Source organism: Erinaceus europaeus, chromosome 2 (assembly GCF_950295315.1).
Source record: "Erinaceus europaeus chromosome 2, mEriEur2.1, whole genome shotgun sequence".
In the NCBI taxonomy this organism is placed as follows: domain Eukaryota; kingdom Metazoa; phylum Chordata; class Mammalia; order Eulipotyphla; family Erinaceidae; genus Erinaceus; species Erinaceus europaeus.
In genome coordinates, this window is record NC_080163.1 from 59,425,854 (window position 1) to 59,441,916 (window position 16,063).

Sequence of the window (16,063 nt, forward strand, 5' to 3'; positions counted from 1 at the left end):
CATGCCACCACCAGGAATTTAAGGTAAGGAAATAAACAAATAACAAAAAATATATATGTGTACATAGAATATATCTACTGTGATTGATAACTATGGAAAATTGAAAAGAGAGTAATGCCTTAAAATAGAAAAATGATTAAATTCTGGTAAATCCATTGGTTAGAAAATGTGAACATTTACAAATGAATTTTTTTTATTCATTTTTGCCACCAGGGTTATCCTTGACTTCCATGTCAACATGACTCTACCACTGCTGAGAATCACATTTTTTCTTTCCTTTTCCTTAGGTATAGATATGAAACAGAGACAGACAGAGTAAGATGCACGGCAGCACTGTTCAACTGCTCTTGAAGCTTCCCCCTCACCCAGCAGGTGCTCTCCCACATGGTGACTCAGGGCTTGAACCCAGGACTTTGTGTATATAGTAATGTGTGTGTTCTACTGGGTTAGTCTATTTGTTGTCCCACATGAATGCTTTTCTACACCCCAACAAAAAAAAGATAACAGAAAACCATCCGACTTTCCATTTCTTAGTTACTAGATACTAGACTGACCAAAAGTCATACTTCTGAATGTTAATTTAGAAATGTTTATAATAATAAATAGACTAAAAAGATGTCAAAACACTATCACAGTTCCATTACATTTAAAAATCTTCTTAGGAGTGAAGTCAGCAAGATACAAAGTACAAAGTCTCAGTTCTCACCTGTTCATTGATTTATTTTTAATGTAACTTATTTTGTTGTTCTTATTGAGGAGGGCTTCACTATTCTGGGCTATTTTGGACAGAAAAAAAGGGAGAAGACACCATAACACAAATGCTTCCTCCAGTGCAGTGTGGACCTAGTTCAAATCTATGTCCTGCACATGACAAAGCAGGGTACATTGTTTCTTTCTCATTTTTAACTTTATCATCTTTATTTATTGGATAGAGACAGAATCGAGAGGGTAAGAGGAGATGGAGAGAGAGAAAGAGAGACACCTGCATCACTGCTTCACCACTTGAAAAGCTTTCTCCCTTGCAGGTGGAATTTGGGGATGGAACTCAGGTCCTTGGGCATTTCTAAGATATGTGTGCTCAACCAGGTGTGCCATCACCCAGCTCCTCTTAATTTATTTAAAATTAGGATATATACTCTAAGTGAGATACCTTGCCCATCCTTTCACAAATATAATAACAATATACAGATCAAAATGCCTTTAGAATAATGCTAGAACACAATGCAGGAATTGCAGGCACCCTAGATAAGCAAGACAAAAACAGCTATATTGATATGAGTAAGAAAATCAAGTCTACTTTGTGTCCATCTGTCCCTGAAACTGGTATAAATCAGCACTGTCATGCTGGGCTAGCGTGAGGGTGTTTCTTCCCAGGCACGTGCTCACTGGGTTGGAGAGAACTCAACCAGAGCCAACCTGGGCTGCTGCTTACTCAGATGCGGGAGAGGAACCAGGAACTCGTGGCTGAGCAGGAACACAATGCAGTGCCTTTATTGATCAGAGACAATGCCTTTATATATATCTTTAACTGGAAGTAGCAAGTGGGAAAAGGAAATGGCTAGGAGAGGGGGTGGAGAAAAGGAAAGGACGTGAAGGTAGAAAGCTTCCATAGCAACTGTTGTGAAGGTTTTAACCGGTGGAATTAATTAATACCCTGCAGGCAGGGCAGGTCTCAGGCAAAACAATGATTATGTAAATAGACCATAGTATCAGTGATGGAGCAGAGCAGGGGAGTTTCCTGACACTGTCAGACAATGCCCTGGGCTTTGGTGCTCACTTCTGGGAAGGGGGGGGGGGAGTAGAAAATGGGGCAAACCTCCAAAGTTCTGACTCTTTGGGCTTCTGTCTTGCTTCACTGGGAGCTGTGAGTAGAGAAATACAGATGGGTTTCCTAGGGTAGGTGTTTGTCTGTTGCCAGCATGCTTTGGCAAAAAACCTAAGGCTTTTCATGAGACAGGAGGAGAGCACCTATCTGGCATTCTGGCTTGTCAGATGATTGCCAAGGGGCAATGGTATTTATCTTGGGCTTTTCATGAGACAGGAGAGCACCTATCTGGCATTCTGGCTTGTCAGATGATTGCCAAGGGGCAATGGTATTTATCTTGGGATGTTGATTGCTTTGGGATATTGGTGAGGAACTGGCATACTCTGGATGCCTAGAGGTCACTCAAAATAAGGGAGAATGGGGTGGTTGTTTTATGTAGACCCAAGAACTTGCTGTGCCACAGGCAGATGCCAAAGAATTCAAGGCTTACAAGCTCTTGTAAAGAAATCTGCAATCACTCTGAGAAATTAAAAGCACATGTCGAGAAGTAACCCCTTTCTCTCTAATAAAGGGGAGTTTCAGTGGCCCCCACAGAATCTCTAGTCAAGTAGATTTGCAAGGCGCTTCCCAAATATGATAAAGGCCTGGAGGGAATGACATAGATGATTATCTCTTCACACAAACAGAACCCAACACAAAGTTGCCAGAAAATGAAAAAAAAAAAAAAAAGAACTATGGTTCAATCTTAAGAACAAGATGAAGCTCAAGAAACTAGAGAGGTCTATGTACTACCTGAAAAACAATTAAAGATAGCTATCTTAGAGATGTTTAATGATCTTAGAGCAAGGAGGTGTGATGCACCCAGTTGAGTGCACACAGTACCATGTACAGGGACCTGGGTTCAAGTCCCTGGTTCCCATCTGCAGGAGGGAAGCTTCACAAACAGTAAAGTAGTGCTGTAGGTGTCTCTGTTTCTCTCTCTCCTTCTCTATTTCACTCTTCCTATTTCTGTTTCTTTTTATCAAGTGAAAAAAAATAGCCACTGGAAGAGGTGAATTTATAGTGTAGGCAATGGGCCCCGGAGATAACCTTGGTGGTAATAAAAAAGTAAACATTTTAATTACCTCAACAAAGTGATAAGATACAAAATGGCAATATCCACGATGAGAAAACAAACAACACAAAAAAGAAAACATAATTAGAAATGTTGAAGTTAAGGAGCACAGTAACTGAATTTGGAGTAGGGCACCAAAGTAAAAAACCTGGGATGAGGGTGAGGGTGGATGTTCAGCTTCATGGGGCAGGGAATGGGGGTTGGGGAAGTGGGATGGGACACAGTCTTTTGGTGGTGGGAATGCTGTTTATGTACACTTGTATTAATTTGTAGTCATATAAATCACTACTTAATTAATATGAGAGGGGAAAAATTGATTGAATGTCTCAAACTTTAAATGCATAAACCATAGGCCAAGTCTTTGATATGCTGACTCTCTTAAAAGCTTAGACCAGGGAGTTGAGCGGTAGCGCAGCAGGTTAAGCGAAGGTGAGGCAAAGCGCAAGGCCTGAATAAGGATCCTGGTTTGAGCCCCATCTCCTCACCTGCAAGGAGGTCACTTCACAGGCGATGAAGCAGGCCTGTAGGTGTCTATCTTTCTTCCCGCCACCCCCGTCATCCTCTCCTCTCTCTGTTTCTCTCTGTTCTATCCAACAATGACAACATCAATAACAACAATAACTACACCAATTAAAAGAAAAAAAAGCTTAGACCAGGGAGAACAGAAGCAAACAGTGGCATAGCTAAATACAAATAATATCAAAGGTCATAAATTATGGTGATGTTGTGTATGATACAGCAAATCCTAACAGAGGGATTTTTCAAAGTTAACCCAATTGCCAAATAATGTGATTATAGCAATAACTATCTACTGCCTTCTTAAACTTAATCAGGAACCTCCCACTTCCTCTATAGAGCCTATAATTCCCCAGTCCTGGGACCTCTAGGGTGGGGCTCACTTTGCTGCATGCTTCTCTCAATTCATACCAAATGGTACTCGTTGTGTTGATTAGGTTGGGACTTGCTGATCCATTCCTTTCATAGTAGTCTCTAATTCCATTCCAGGCAGTTCACTTCCTAACAAATTCCCAAAATCTAGATATAGACCAGGTCCTATGGGATAGGGCATATGTTCACATGTATCCATAAAAATAGGACAAAATACATACCTGAAAGCAAAAGTACACAATAGTCTGCAGTGAGTCAGTATGAAGATCATAATAAAATAGTGTCTACTTAGAATTAGATACCCTCCTCACCTATTTCCTATTATACTTCCCTTACTCCCAAGCTATCTTTATCAAAGCAAGGACTGCAGAAGCTGAATAAGGGCAAGAGGCTGGCATATTTTAACTATGACTCTTTAGTTACTATCAGGCTACCACATCAGCTGGGGTCCTAGTCGGGGAGTCCTGAGATTCCCAAACAGAAATGATGAGCCTAAACCTTGAATAAATCACTCTCTCCATTGTTACCGGTCATCTTTATCAGGAACAACAAAACAGACCCCTTTGTGGGCCCCCATAGGACCTTGCCCTCAACTTGGGCCAACAGTGGTAGAGAATGTTCCATCCTCCGAAGGGAGGCTGGACAACATATTCTATGCTACACCTGAGGAAGATGGGTCCTGATACTGGGGCAGCTTGGAATGTTCCTACTCATGACCACAGAATGTGAGCTCAGTTCTACAGGGATGCAGAGGTCACACAGGCTTCTAAGCTGAATATGGGTCCCATATCACATCAAATCAATGGGGTTTACAGTCAACAATATTTATACATCTTTCCCATATTTGGGAGTTACTCTCTTCCCTAATCCAGCTTTCTGGTCCTTTTTCCAGCCATGACATCATCTCCCCAGACAATAACTAGGATCCACCTGCATATCAGATTTCAGCCTCATGGAAAAAAAAAAAACCTAGTATAGCTACAGGCCTGTTGGAATTTAACTAAAATATGGCTACTAGCTATCTACAGAATGGAGACCCCACCCACCAACTCTTCATCTGCACTACTCCAGCTTTTAGGTTCATGATTAGTCAACAACTTGTTTGGTTTTATATGTTAACTCTCTTTTTAGCCACTAGGTTCCAGATGATAGCATGATGCCAACCAGACTTCCCTGGACAGATGACCTCACCATTGTGTCCTGGAGCTCCAATTTCCCAGAACCCTGCCCCACTAGGGAAAGAGAGAGGCAGGCTAGGAGTATGGATCCATCTGTCAACACTCATGTTCAGCAGGGAAGAAATTACAGAAGCCAGACTTTCAACCTTCTGCATCCCGCAATGACCTTGGGTTCATACTCCCAAAGGGTTAAAGAATAGGAAAACTATCAGGGGAGGGGGATGGGATATAGAAGTTCTGGTGGTGGGAATTGTGTGGAGTTGTACCCCTCTTATCCTATGGTTTTGTCAGTGTTTCCTTTTTATAAATAAAAAAAAAACATAGTAACAACTGAAAAATTTACTAAAATGCCACAACAGCAGATATAAACAAATAGTAAAAAGGCAGAAACAGAAAGCCTTAAGAGAGGTAATTTGAAATTAACCAGCCAGAGCACAAAATTTAAAAAAGAAATGACGTTCTAAGTTTGATATCTAACATTGTATGTGCCAGAGTAATGCCAGGGTTATTCTCTCTCTCTCTCTCCTTCCCTTGAGTTAATATATAAACAAAAACTTAAAAAAACATTTAAAAAAATAAAGGAGAGGGGCTGGGGGGGTGTAACTTTAGTAGGTTAAATGAAGAGCTTGTAAATGTGAAGTTCTGAGTTCAATTCAAGAACTGTATGTGCTGGAGCAGTGCTCTGATTCTTTAACACTCCATTAAATATAGAAAAATGAATCTTGGGAGCCAGATGGTGGTGCACCTGGTTAAATGCACATAGTACAATGCACAAGGACTCAGGTTCAAGCCCCTGGTCCCTTCCTGTAGGGGGAAAGCTTCACGAGTGGTGAATCAAGGCTGCAGGTATCTCTCTGTCTTTCTCCCTTCTATTTCCCCCACCCGTCTCAATTTCTATCTCTCTAGCCAATAATAAATGAATAAAAATGCTTTTAAAAATAATAAAAATTAATCTTGAAAAAAAAAACAAACAAGAAAGGATATCGTCACTGCTGATTTGGCTAGTCCTTAAAAGAATAAATAAAGGAGGGGGGTGGGAGATGATTCACATAATAAAACATGTACCTCATCATGTATGAGGCCCTGAAATAAGCCCTAGTTTTATACAGGAGTCCATGGTTGGGGCAGCGGTGCTGTCATCTCTAGTCTTTTCTCTGCCCCTCTCTCTCTTTCTATATAGAAACTATCATCCCCGTCTCTCTCTAAAATAAAAGGATGAGAGTCTTGACCCAGGAAAACTGTTCAGTAATAGCATCAAACATGGACAAGGCCATGATGTTGCACAATAAATTATAAATAGGAAAACATATTAAACATGTAAAAAATTTAGAATTACTTTAAGATAATACAATAAGCAAGCCTTGATCTAGACCACTAAGAAAAAAAAGAGAGAAGAATTAAAATCATAAATGAAAGAAGAATATCACAATTGGTGTCACAGAAAATATAAGAATTTAGACCCAGGTACAGTGGTTAAAGCATTGAATTCTCAATCATCATGTCCTAAGTATGAGCCTGAGCATCACATGTGCCAGAGAGATGCTCTGGCTCTTTCTTCTTTCCTTATAAATAAATCTTATATAAAGAATTATAAGAATTATAATTATAAGTAACTATAAGAAATAACTTTGAAAAATGACATGCCAACAAATTGGAGCAACTAGAAAAAAATGGATAAATTCCTAGAAGAATACAATCTGTTAAGACTGAATCATAAATAAATAGAAAATCAAAACAGACCTGTAACCAGTACAGAGATTCAATGAGTAATCAAAAACTTCTCCAAAAGAGAAAGTCCAGGGCCATATGGCTTCACCAGTAAATTCTACCAAAGTTTTAAAGAAAAACTAACACAGATATTTCTCAAAAAATTCTCCCCAAATTGAAGAGGAAGAAATATGTCTTAACTCACTAACACTATCCTGATAGTCAGACCAGAGGGGAAGAAAACACTGCATGAAAAGAACGTTGGATTTCAATATCCATGATGAATCTGTATGCAAAAATTCTCAAAAATTGTTAGCTAACCAAATACAGCATCATACTAAAAAAGATCACAAACCACGACCATAGGTAGTTATCTCTGGTATGTACAGATGGTTTAGCCATGAAGAATTAACATGGCACACAGCATCAACAGAATAAAGCTTACAACTTTCATGAGCTTAGATATATGTACAGAAAAGTCACTTAATAAATTTCAACACCTTTTCTTGATAATAACATCCAGCAAACTAGAGGGAAAAAAAAAGAAATCACCTCACCATAGTTAAGACATATATAAAAAGCCTGCAACTAACATTATAGTCATTAGCCTAGAATATAAGCATATCATAATGGTGAAAACCGAAGGCTTTTCCTCTAAGATCAGAAATAAGATAAGGTTGTTCATTCTCACCACGTCTGTTCATCATAGGACTGAAATCCAAGTGAGGATTATGGGGAAGGAAAGAAAGAAAGGAAGAAAGAAAGAAAGAAAGAAAGAAAGAAAGAAAGAAAGAAAGAAAGAAAGAAAGAGAAAAAGAGAGAGAGAGAAAAAGGAATAAAAGACATCCAAACTGTAAAGAAAGACACAAAGCTTTATCTGTTCACAGATGTCATGACCTTACACACACACACACACACACACACACACACACACACACACTTACACACACATACCAGAGCTATGATAATTAAGAAAAAAAATCATGAAAGTTGTAAGACACAAAATGAATATGAAGAACCCAGTTACATTTAAATAAAACAACAAATAACATGAAAAGAAAAGTAAGAAAGCTATTTCATTTATATTTACATCAAAAATAATAAACTAGAAGAAGTCAATGAAGGGTGCAAAATATTTATGAAAAATACAGAACACTGCAAAAAGAAATTAAAGCAGATACCCCATATTCATATATCCGAAGACTTGGGATTTCTAAAATATCGATACCACCCAAAGCCATCTACAGAGTTAATGTAATCCCTATCAAAATTCCAAAGGTAGTATTCTACAGAAAAATTAAAATTCATGCAAATATTCATAGGAAACCCTGGATACCGACAATGATCTTGAGAAAGAAGTACAAAAATATTGACCTGTCACTTACTAATTTCAAAACATACTAAAAAGCTACAGTAATCAAAATGGTGTGGCATTAGCATAAAGCCAGATTCACTGGGAATTAAAGACTTGGTCTTGACCTTGAGTGGCAGGCAGACTGCTCTGGTCAAAAGAGGATACATCTTTTATTTTTTTAAATTTTTTATTTATTTATTTTTTTATTTAAGAAAGGATTAGTGAACAAAAGCATAAGGTAGGAGGAGAGTGCTAGGAAAAGTAAATTTTCACGTGGAAATAATGAAATTTCATCCTTATCTCACACCTTAGGCAAAAATAAACTCAAAGTAAACTAAAAGCTTAAATGTAAGACCTGAAATTTGTAAAACTCCTGGAAGAAAACATAAGAGAAACAACTTCTGGATATTAATATTAGCAACAATTGCTTGGGCATAACACCAAAAATACATATAGCAAAAGAAAAAAGTGACAAGTGGGATGACCTAAACTAAGTACTTTCTGTGCAGCAAAGGAAAGTGCTTGAATATCCTTGAATCCTGAGATGTATTATCACATTTCTCATTTGAATTATTACTTTTCTCATCTTTTCTGCAAACACTGGGGAGATGGAAGCTCCAGGAATTATATATACTCTAAAGTCATATAGTTAATGTTCCCAAACAAATGTCCAGATTCTGGGACTGAAAGATGATGATCTGGACAAATACCTAGATAATTTGGAATATGTTTGCACTGTTAAATACCAAAGCTTCAGGAGTTGAATTAAAGTACTTCTAGACATGCCAGCATTTAAAAGAAGATTTAAAAAATGAACTGAAGTTATGCTTCAAAATATCAATAAATGAATGAAGAATATAGTTACTGAAACAAGTGTTGCCACTCTGTATCTGCAGAGCATGTGAAATCTAGTTAACCAACTTATATTCAAAGTTTGCAGTCACGCACACCCCCTAAAATCATACACAGTCACATAATACATATACATACATAGTATATATTAAATGACATAATATAATTTGCAAAAATATGTTTTCACTAAAGAATTTAGACATCAACTAAATAATCTTTTGACTGTGACTTTGTAATATTTTTGATAACTTGCTTAATTATCATTTTATAAAATATTATGGGCTATTTATTTTACCTTTTGCAAGTAAAGGACTGTTCCCTTCAGCACAGCATAAAAAGTTTTCCATCCTCGCTTTCCTCTTGGAGCTAGAAATCAAAAAAGAAAAGTTTAACTTATAGAAAGGTGCAGTATGGGAAGATATATTAAATGAACAACAGGGTGGTTATGTTTCAAAGTCCCTGTTTATTAGCCATGCAAGCTAGTAGCGAGAACTAAAATTGTCTAGATTCTCACTATGTACAAAGGCAGTATTCTGAAAAATCTTTCCATATATTATTTCACTTAGTTCTTAATATACTTCTGTAAGTTCTATGCATACAACTACTCTTGCCTTTTTTACAAAATGAAAGTATACAGAAATACCCTGACCATAGTCACATAACTAGGAAAAAAAAATAATCTGAACCCAGGTAGCATAATTTCACAGTATTTATCCTACTGTGGTAAAGACGACATAGTGACTGGGAAAGTATAAGAGTTATATACATTGGAATGCATACTAATTCAAGAGAAAGTCAGATAAGCTCATGTACCAGAGATTTTATGACTTTGTCAAATGTTCTAGGAGTAATGAGAAAAAAACCTCAATCTGAAAAGATTCCTCTTGGCATTTCACCAATAGGGATAACAACCAGATTATAATTTGAATCATTATTATTCTTAAGGCAACCTGTGTGAACGTCTGTTGCAGATTTCATTGTGCTATCATGACATTCCTGTCTAATGGTCTCTTTTGGTAGCCTAAGAATTACTTGAGAGACGGCACTTTTCATTTTTAGAATTACAGAACCTGGAAAAGTATAGGGAGTTAGGCATTCTTATAAAAGTTCTTTAAATAATTCTTCTAGATGTCTTTATATTCCTTTTACTGACATCAGTAATTTTCTATAAATTAACATTGTAAGCTTAGACTTACCTGCTTGTCTTATTCATTACATGACTGATTTGGAAGTCATTTTAAATTTATTTTTGAAGTCTATACTTAGAAATTTCTTTAGTGAGGATCATTTGGTGAATGCTTTTCTGTTTTTATATAAAATATCTTTTCCTCATAAAAATTCTAGGCTGATAATTACTTATTGGGGTGAAGCTATTTCATTATCTCTTGATTTCCTTTTATTGTTAGGATGCCTACACTGAGTCAAATGTTATATCTAAGTATGTTTCTTTACATTAATCTGATTTAGTGTGCTGTAGGGTTCTGGTTCTATCATTTACAAAAGTTTTTAGTGATTACTTCTTTGCATATTGTCTTTCCCTTGTCTCCACTGTGAGACTTTTAATTTCTCACTTTATTTCACAGGTGTCTTGCTTGACCCTTCATAGTATACACCTTTTTATCTTCCACTGCTTGAAGTTGTGTGATTTTATTTTTGCTATTCCTTGGTTACCTAATTCAGAGATGACCTGAGGGTTTAGCAGTTCTAGGGTTAGCTTACCTCTTTAGATTTGTACAAATATTGTAATCAAGCCCTCACAGGACTTCTGTTTCATTGTTACAGGTTCATTCATTCACTTAAAAGGAGTATAAAATGTTTTCTTTTCCCATCATTTTCAGACATTTAATAATGGGAGTTATAGAATTTGTAGGTCATTTTATGACTATAGATTCAGGTTCTTTTTTCTCTTTTTGTAAAAAGGTACTCACAAATTTGCAATCAAAAAGAATTCACTTGCTATAGTATACAGGATATGGGCTGGAGACAGAGAAAAACCAAATTAAGCAATAGCGGTAAACAGATGATCACAATAGCCCTGAAGAGAGAAAGAGGCCTCATTGTGGACAGAGGCACAAAATACACCAAGATAAAGAAACAGAAGGAAAACCTTCTAGAGGTGGAGTCAAGGTGCAATATTGGCTACCAGGATATGTTCCTCTAGAACAACTATATAAAGAACAAAGTACCACAGGGATTTCACGGAAGCACTGCAGGGTATGCCTGAAAGATATACATTCTCTGATGGTGAGAGAACATGTGAACAGGGGTTGGTAGAGAGGAGTGAGAAGATATTTCAGGGTGAAAGGCTTGTCAGCTGGCATCATAGCAAGCTTTGCGGTACTGTTTGGAAACTTTAGAGAGAGCATAGGATTTTAAATCTTGGCCCTAGGGAACTTTCCAAGAGGGTCAAGGAATTTAACTGTCTACAAGGAGTCACCTTTAGGGCAAAAATAAATAAATAAATAAATAAATAGCCAAACAACAACAACAACAAACCATCTGACAATTAGCAGCTGAGCCTAGGAAAGAAAGTATAGCCAAATACATCTTTGCACTTGAGGGAAACCATGTGGGCTAGAGTACACACAGGAAGAACAGAATGGTTGTCTATACAGACACTCTGGGAAACAGACTGTTTCTGAGAGCATGCGGAGAAAAGAACTGTGCCACAACAACTGCAAGGAAGGTCTGTAAAAGTGAAAATGCAGTGAGAGATCCCCCCCTGTGTTGTGCACCTATCCAAGTTCCTTGGGCAATACTAGGTACCATTGTGGGTTATCTTTTCTCTTTCCCCTCCCACTCCCTATCACACCATACAAATATAGTGAGACTTCTATCACTACAGCCGTAACACCACCTGAAGATAAGTAACAGAAGCTAAGCTGAATATGCAAACATAGAAAGGGAGTAGGTATCACACATGAGAACATGGAGTTCCCTAAAGAAAATGAGGCAATACAATCAATATCCAAGAAAATCCAGAATTAAAGGACTTTACTAGGAAGAGAATTTAGAAGATTCATTGCAAGGATATTTAAAGAAACTAGAGGCTGGGGATAGAGATATAAGAAATCAAGGGATTCTTCACCAAGGAAATGAAATATTTGAAGGAAAAAATCCAAGTAGTGATATAGGGTGTAAAGAGTAAAATTTATACTTTCTTTGAAAGCTCAGGGAGCACACTTCATGAGGCAAAGAAGAAGATACCAGGGTTAGAGGATTAAATGGCCAAAGTATCTCAAATGGAGGAAGAGAGAGAAACAAGGTTTAGTGAAAATGAAGCAACTCTTATGAGAAATATCAGATTTTTCCATGAGAAAAGTAATGTAAATGTAATGGGAATTATAGGATATGAGAGTGAGAAGAGGGAAGAGATCATATTCAAGTTAGTTATAATTGAAAAATTTCCAGATCTGAGGGAAAAATCAGAATATACATATTCAAGAAAGAGAAAGAACATCCAGATTCAAGGATCTAAACTTATCTATAATAAGACATAAGATTCTAAATTTATCATTGACCAAGGACAACAAAATATATTACAAACAAAACCCTAAAGATTCCATAAAAAACTACTAGATATTACTAGGTATGAGTTCCTAATTTTATGTGTATAATAAAATTCCTGTATATGAAGATGTTCAGCGGGGAAGCAATTACAGAAGCCAAACCTTCCACCTTCTGCATCCCACAATGACCTTGGGTCCATACTCCTAGAGGGTGAAAGATTAGGAAAACTATCAATGGAGGAAATGGGATATGGAGTTACGGTGGTGGGAATTGTGTGGAGTTGTACCCCTCTTATCCTATGGTTTTGTCAATGTTTCCTTTTTATGAATAAAAGAAGAAAAAGAAAAAAATTATAAAGAAAAAAATGCAAATAAAACATTCTCAGCTCAAAAAAAAAAACTACTAGAAGCAATAAATCCAGTAAAGTTTCATGATACAAAATCAATATAAATAAATCTGTTGTACTTATATACAACTATTGGAGGGAAGAGAAGTCAAGGAAGAAATCAAATTGATCAACCAGATAAAAAATGTTAGAGTAAACCTAACAATGGAAGTGAAAGATTTTTATAGTAAAAACTCTAAGACACTGCTAAATAAAATAAAAGAAGGAAATGGAAGGATATTCTGTGTTCAAGGGTGAGAAAAATAACTTTAAAATGTCCATTTTTGCCTAGGGAAATTTATAAGTTCAGTGCAATCTCTGTCAAAGTCTCAATGACATTCTTCAATGTTTCAAGATAGAAGAAAATGCATATTATATACTAGAGGACTTTAATATAAGACTGTATTGCAGATTTGACCCCAACTGGCAATGGACTCTAAACAAGAATCTACAAATGGGACTATATCACATTAGAAACTTTTTCAGATTGAATGGACCAAAAAAAAAAAAAAAAAAAAAAAAAGGCAACCCAGAAAATGAGAGAAGGTATTTTCTCATCATATGCACTATATAACAAAATCATACACTTCAACATTATAGAAATAATGATTCAATAAAAAAAGACCTAGAAGTGGCTCACAGACATATTAAAAGTGATGACCAAAATAATTTATTATTGGAGAAATTCAAATTAAAACCACAGTGAGATGTCACTTCATAGAAGTGAGAATGGCCTACATCACAGAATGAAAACAATTTAAGAGCTGGTCAAGATGTGGTGAAAAAGCAACTCTGGGACACTGTTGTTGGAATAATTTGCAAACTGGCGCAGCCCTAGTGGAAATAAATAAATGGAATATATCCAAAGAACATGAAACATTAATTTGAAAGGATATATGCATTACTAGGTCCACAGAAATACGATTTGTAACAGTCAAATTATATAATTAATCTAAATGCCCATCAACAGCTGACTGGAGAAAGAAGTTGCATGGCATATATCTCATGGAATATGACTTGACCATTAAGAAGATGGCAATGTGTTATTCAGGACAAAATGGATGGACTGGAAGTAATTATGCTTATGGAAGTTAAGTAGAGTGCATGACAACTATCACATATTTTCACTCACACTTGAAATACAAATAACTAAAACCATAGAATATGCAAATAATCATAGAACTGTGTCCATCATCTCAATTGCATTTTGTCCTACATTTCTGCAAAGAAGTAATACAGCAATAATAATTGTAGCAGAAATAACAGCACATAATGAACACATACTGTTTAAAGCACTGTTCCAAAGCTTGCTGTGTATTAATGAAACCTCACAAAGCTATGAGGGAAGCACTAAGATAAGCTTCACTTTACAGATGTGCAATCTGAGGACACCCCCCCACCACGCCCCACCCCGGCTGCCATTAGCCTGCAACACATTTCTCCCCACAGCACTGGCTGCTTTTACTCTGGTTTGTAGGCAGGAATAGACCTGCCAAAGCCAGGATGTCTTGGGTTAACTATGAGATAGGGGGGTGGTATTTAAATTATTTAAAAGTTAAAACAGTCTAGGTTCTAATCTAGCAGGAAAAACTCTTCCCAGTCAGGATTTACGAAGTACCCAGGATGTGACTCAGGAGGTGGCACTGTGGATAGTGCTGGACTTAAAGTATGAGGTTCCAAGTTTGATCCCTGGAGTCTCGTCTACCAGATTGATGTTAGGTTCTATTACTAAAAAAATAAATATTTTCTAAAAGTATTTTTGGTGTTTAATTATTTTAACATACATAGCTATATTATTTAAAGTAATCACTTTTTTTTTGTATTTCCTTATTCATTAACCAACCTTGTATAAATCATGTTTGACTACATATGTCATTACAGAAAAATCTATTGATTTTCCATAAACAATGGAGATCTCTGAACATAAAACATTATAGTTTTGTTATACTAAAATAAGATATGCTCATAGTTTTAGTTAATCATATTACTAATATATTGATCTCTTTCTGTTTGTCTTCTTTTTCTTTAATCAGATTATGGGAGTGTGGTGGGTTAACGGTTTATAGTATAGTTGTTGACACATGGGTAAAATTTCTCATCCCCAAGCTAGGGGTGTCCCTTCATCATCATACAACATGATGCCAAAATCCCTTTTCTCCCTTCCTCCCCAAACCCCTCCCTTCTTCTCTCCCTTCCTTCCTTTCTTTTGATTCCTTCCTCCCTTTCTTCCCATTGCTCCCTCCTCCTTTCCCTTCCTTCTTACCCCCTTCTCCTTCCCTGCTTTCCTCACACCCCCTTCCTTCCTTCTCTCCCTTCTTCTATTCTTTCTTCTCTGTCCCTTCTTCCCTGGACTTTCTTCCTGAATTTTTTGCTTTGATGCAATACACCAAACCCAGTCCATGTTTAACTTTGTGTTTTCCTTTTAGATACCCATGGTGAACAGATATTACAAGTGAATTAGGAAAAACACTATCAACAATGGACTGCATGGCCATTTCCTGCTCACTGTGGGTTTTAATAACCAAAAAATGTCAACAGTCCTCTACAATTGTTATTTTAAAACACACACACACACACACACACACACACACACACACACACACACACACACAGAGGGAGAGGGAGAGGGAGAGGGAGAGGGAGAGGGAGAGGGAGAGGGAGAGGGAGAGGGAGAGGGAGAGATCTGTGAAACTGTGAAAGAGAAATGGGCAGTTATTCCAAAGATCAGTGATTTTGGAACTTTCATTAAGTTCTCACTATTGTGAAGCAGTTCTTACTAAATTTTCTCATCCCATCTTTAGTATATGTGCGAGAAAATCTTTTTGGAAATATAAAGTTTAATGAGCAATATTTTGGTTTCAGTTATTACCACTGAACACTTTAGAAGAGAAGAGTTACATGCCTAAATGGGAATGAAATCAAAGGCAGCACTTTTCTGTCAGACAAAGACAGAATAAAATATTCCTAAACAAAGAAATATTCAGTGAAGAGTAATGGTGATGTATGCAGAAGATAGAGGTATTTATATTTTAATCCACCAAAAGGCATGAGCTACATGAAGTTTATATTTGCATGTTATTCACTCCAACTTTAACTTCTTCTGAACTAGGAACAGATTGTGTTTAAGATCTTACTGTTCCAATTTTCTATTTTATTCAAAGGGCAGAGAATTTTTTTTTTCCCTACTTCAAAATCTCATCATGTTTTTGACCACTCCTACCTCTGGGCTCCCAGATCATCTATTTTTCATTTTCTTCAAGCTTAATATAAGATTTCATATGCAAAGAAAGATACAAAATGTAAATTCTTT

At 36.7% G+C, this 16,063-nt stretch overlaps 1 protein-coding gene across 11 annotated transcripts in view; it reads right to left on the reverse strand.

Annotated features, from left to right (window-relative positions):
- The window catches only part of PSD3 (pleckstrin and Sec7 domain containing 3), a 551,235-nt gene that overhangs the window by 51,037 nt on the left and 484,135 nt on the right, over positions 1-16,063 (reverse strand). For all 11 annotated transcript variants that reach the window (XM_060181459.1, XM_060181466.1, XM_060181484.1 and 8 more), the window contains one exon: positions 9,154-9,224. In XM_060181459.1, coding sequence (XP_060037442.1) covers positions 9,154-9,224 — 71 coding nt within the window. The remainder of the gene's footprint in view (positions 1-9,153; positions 9,225-16,063) is intronic.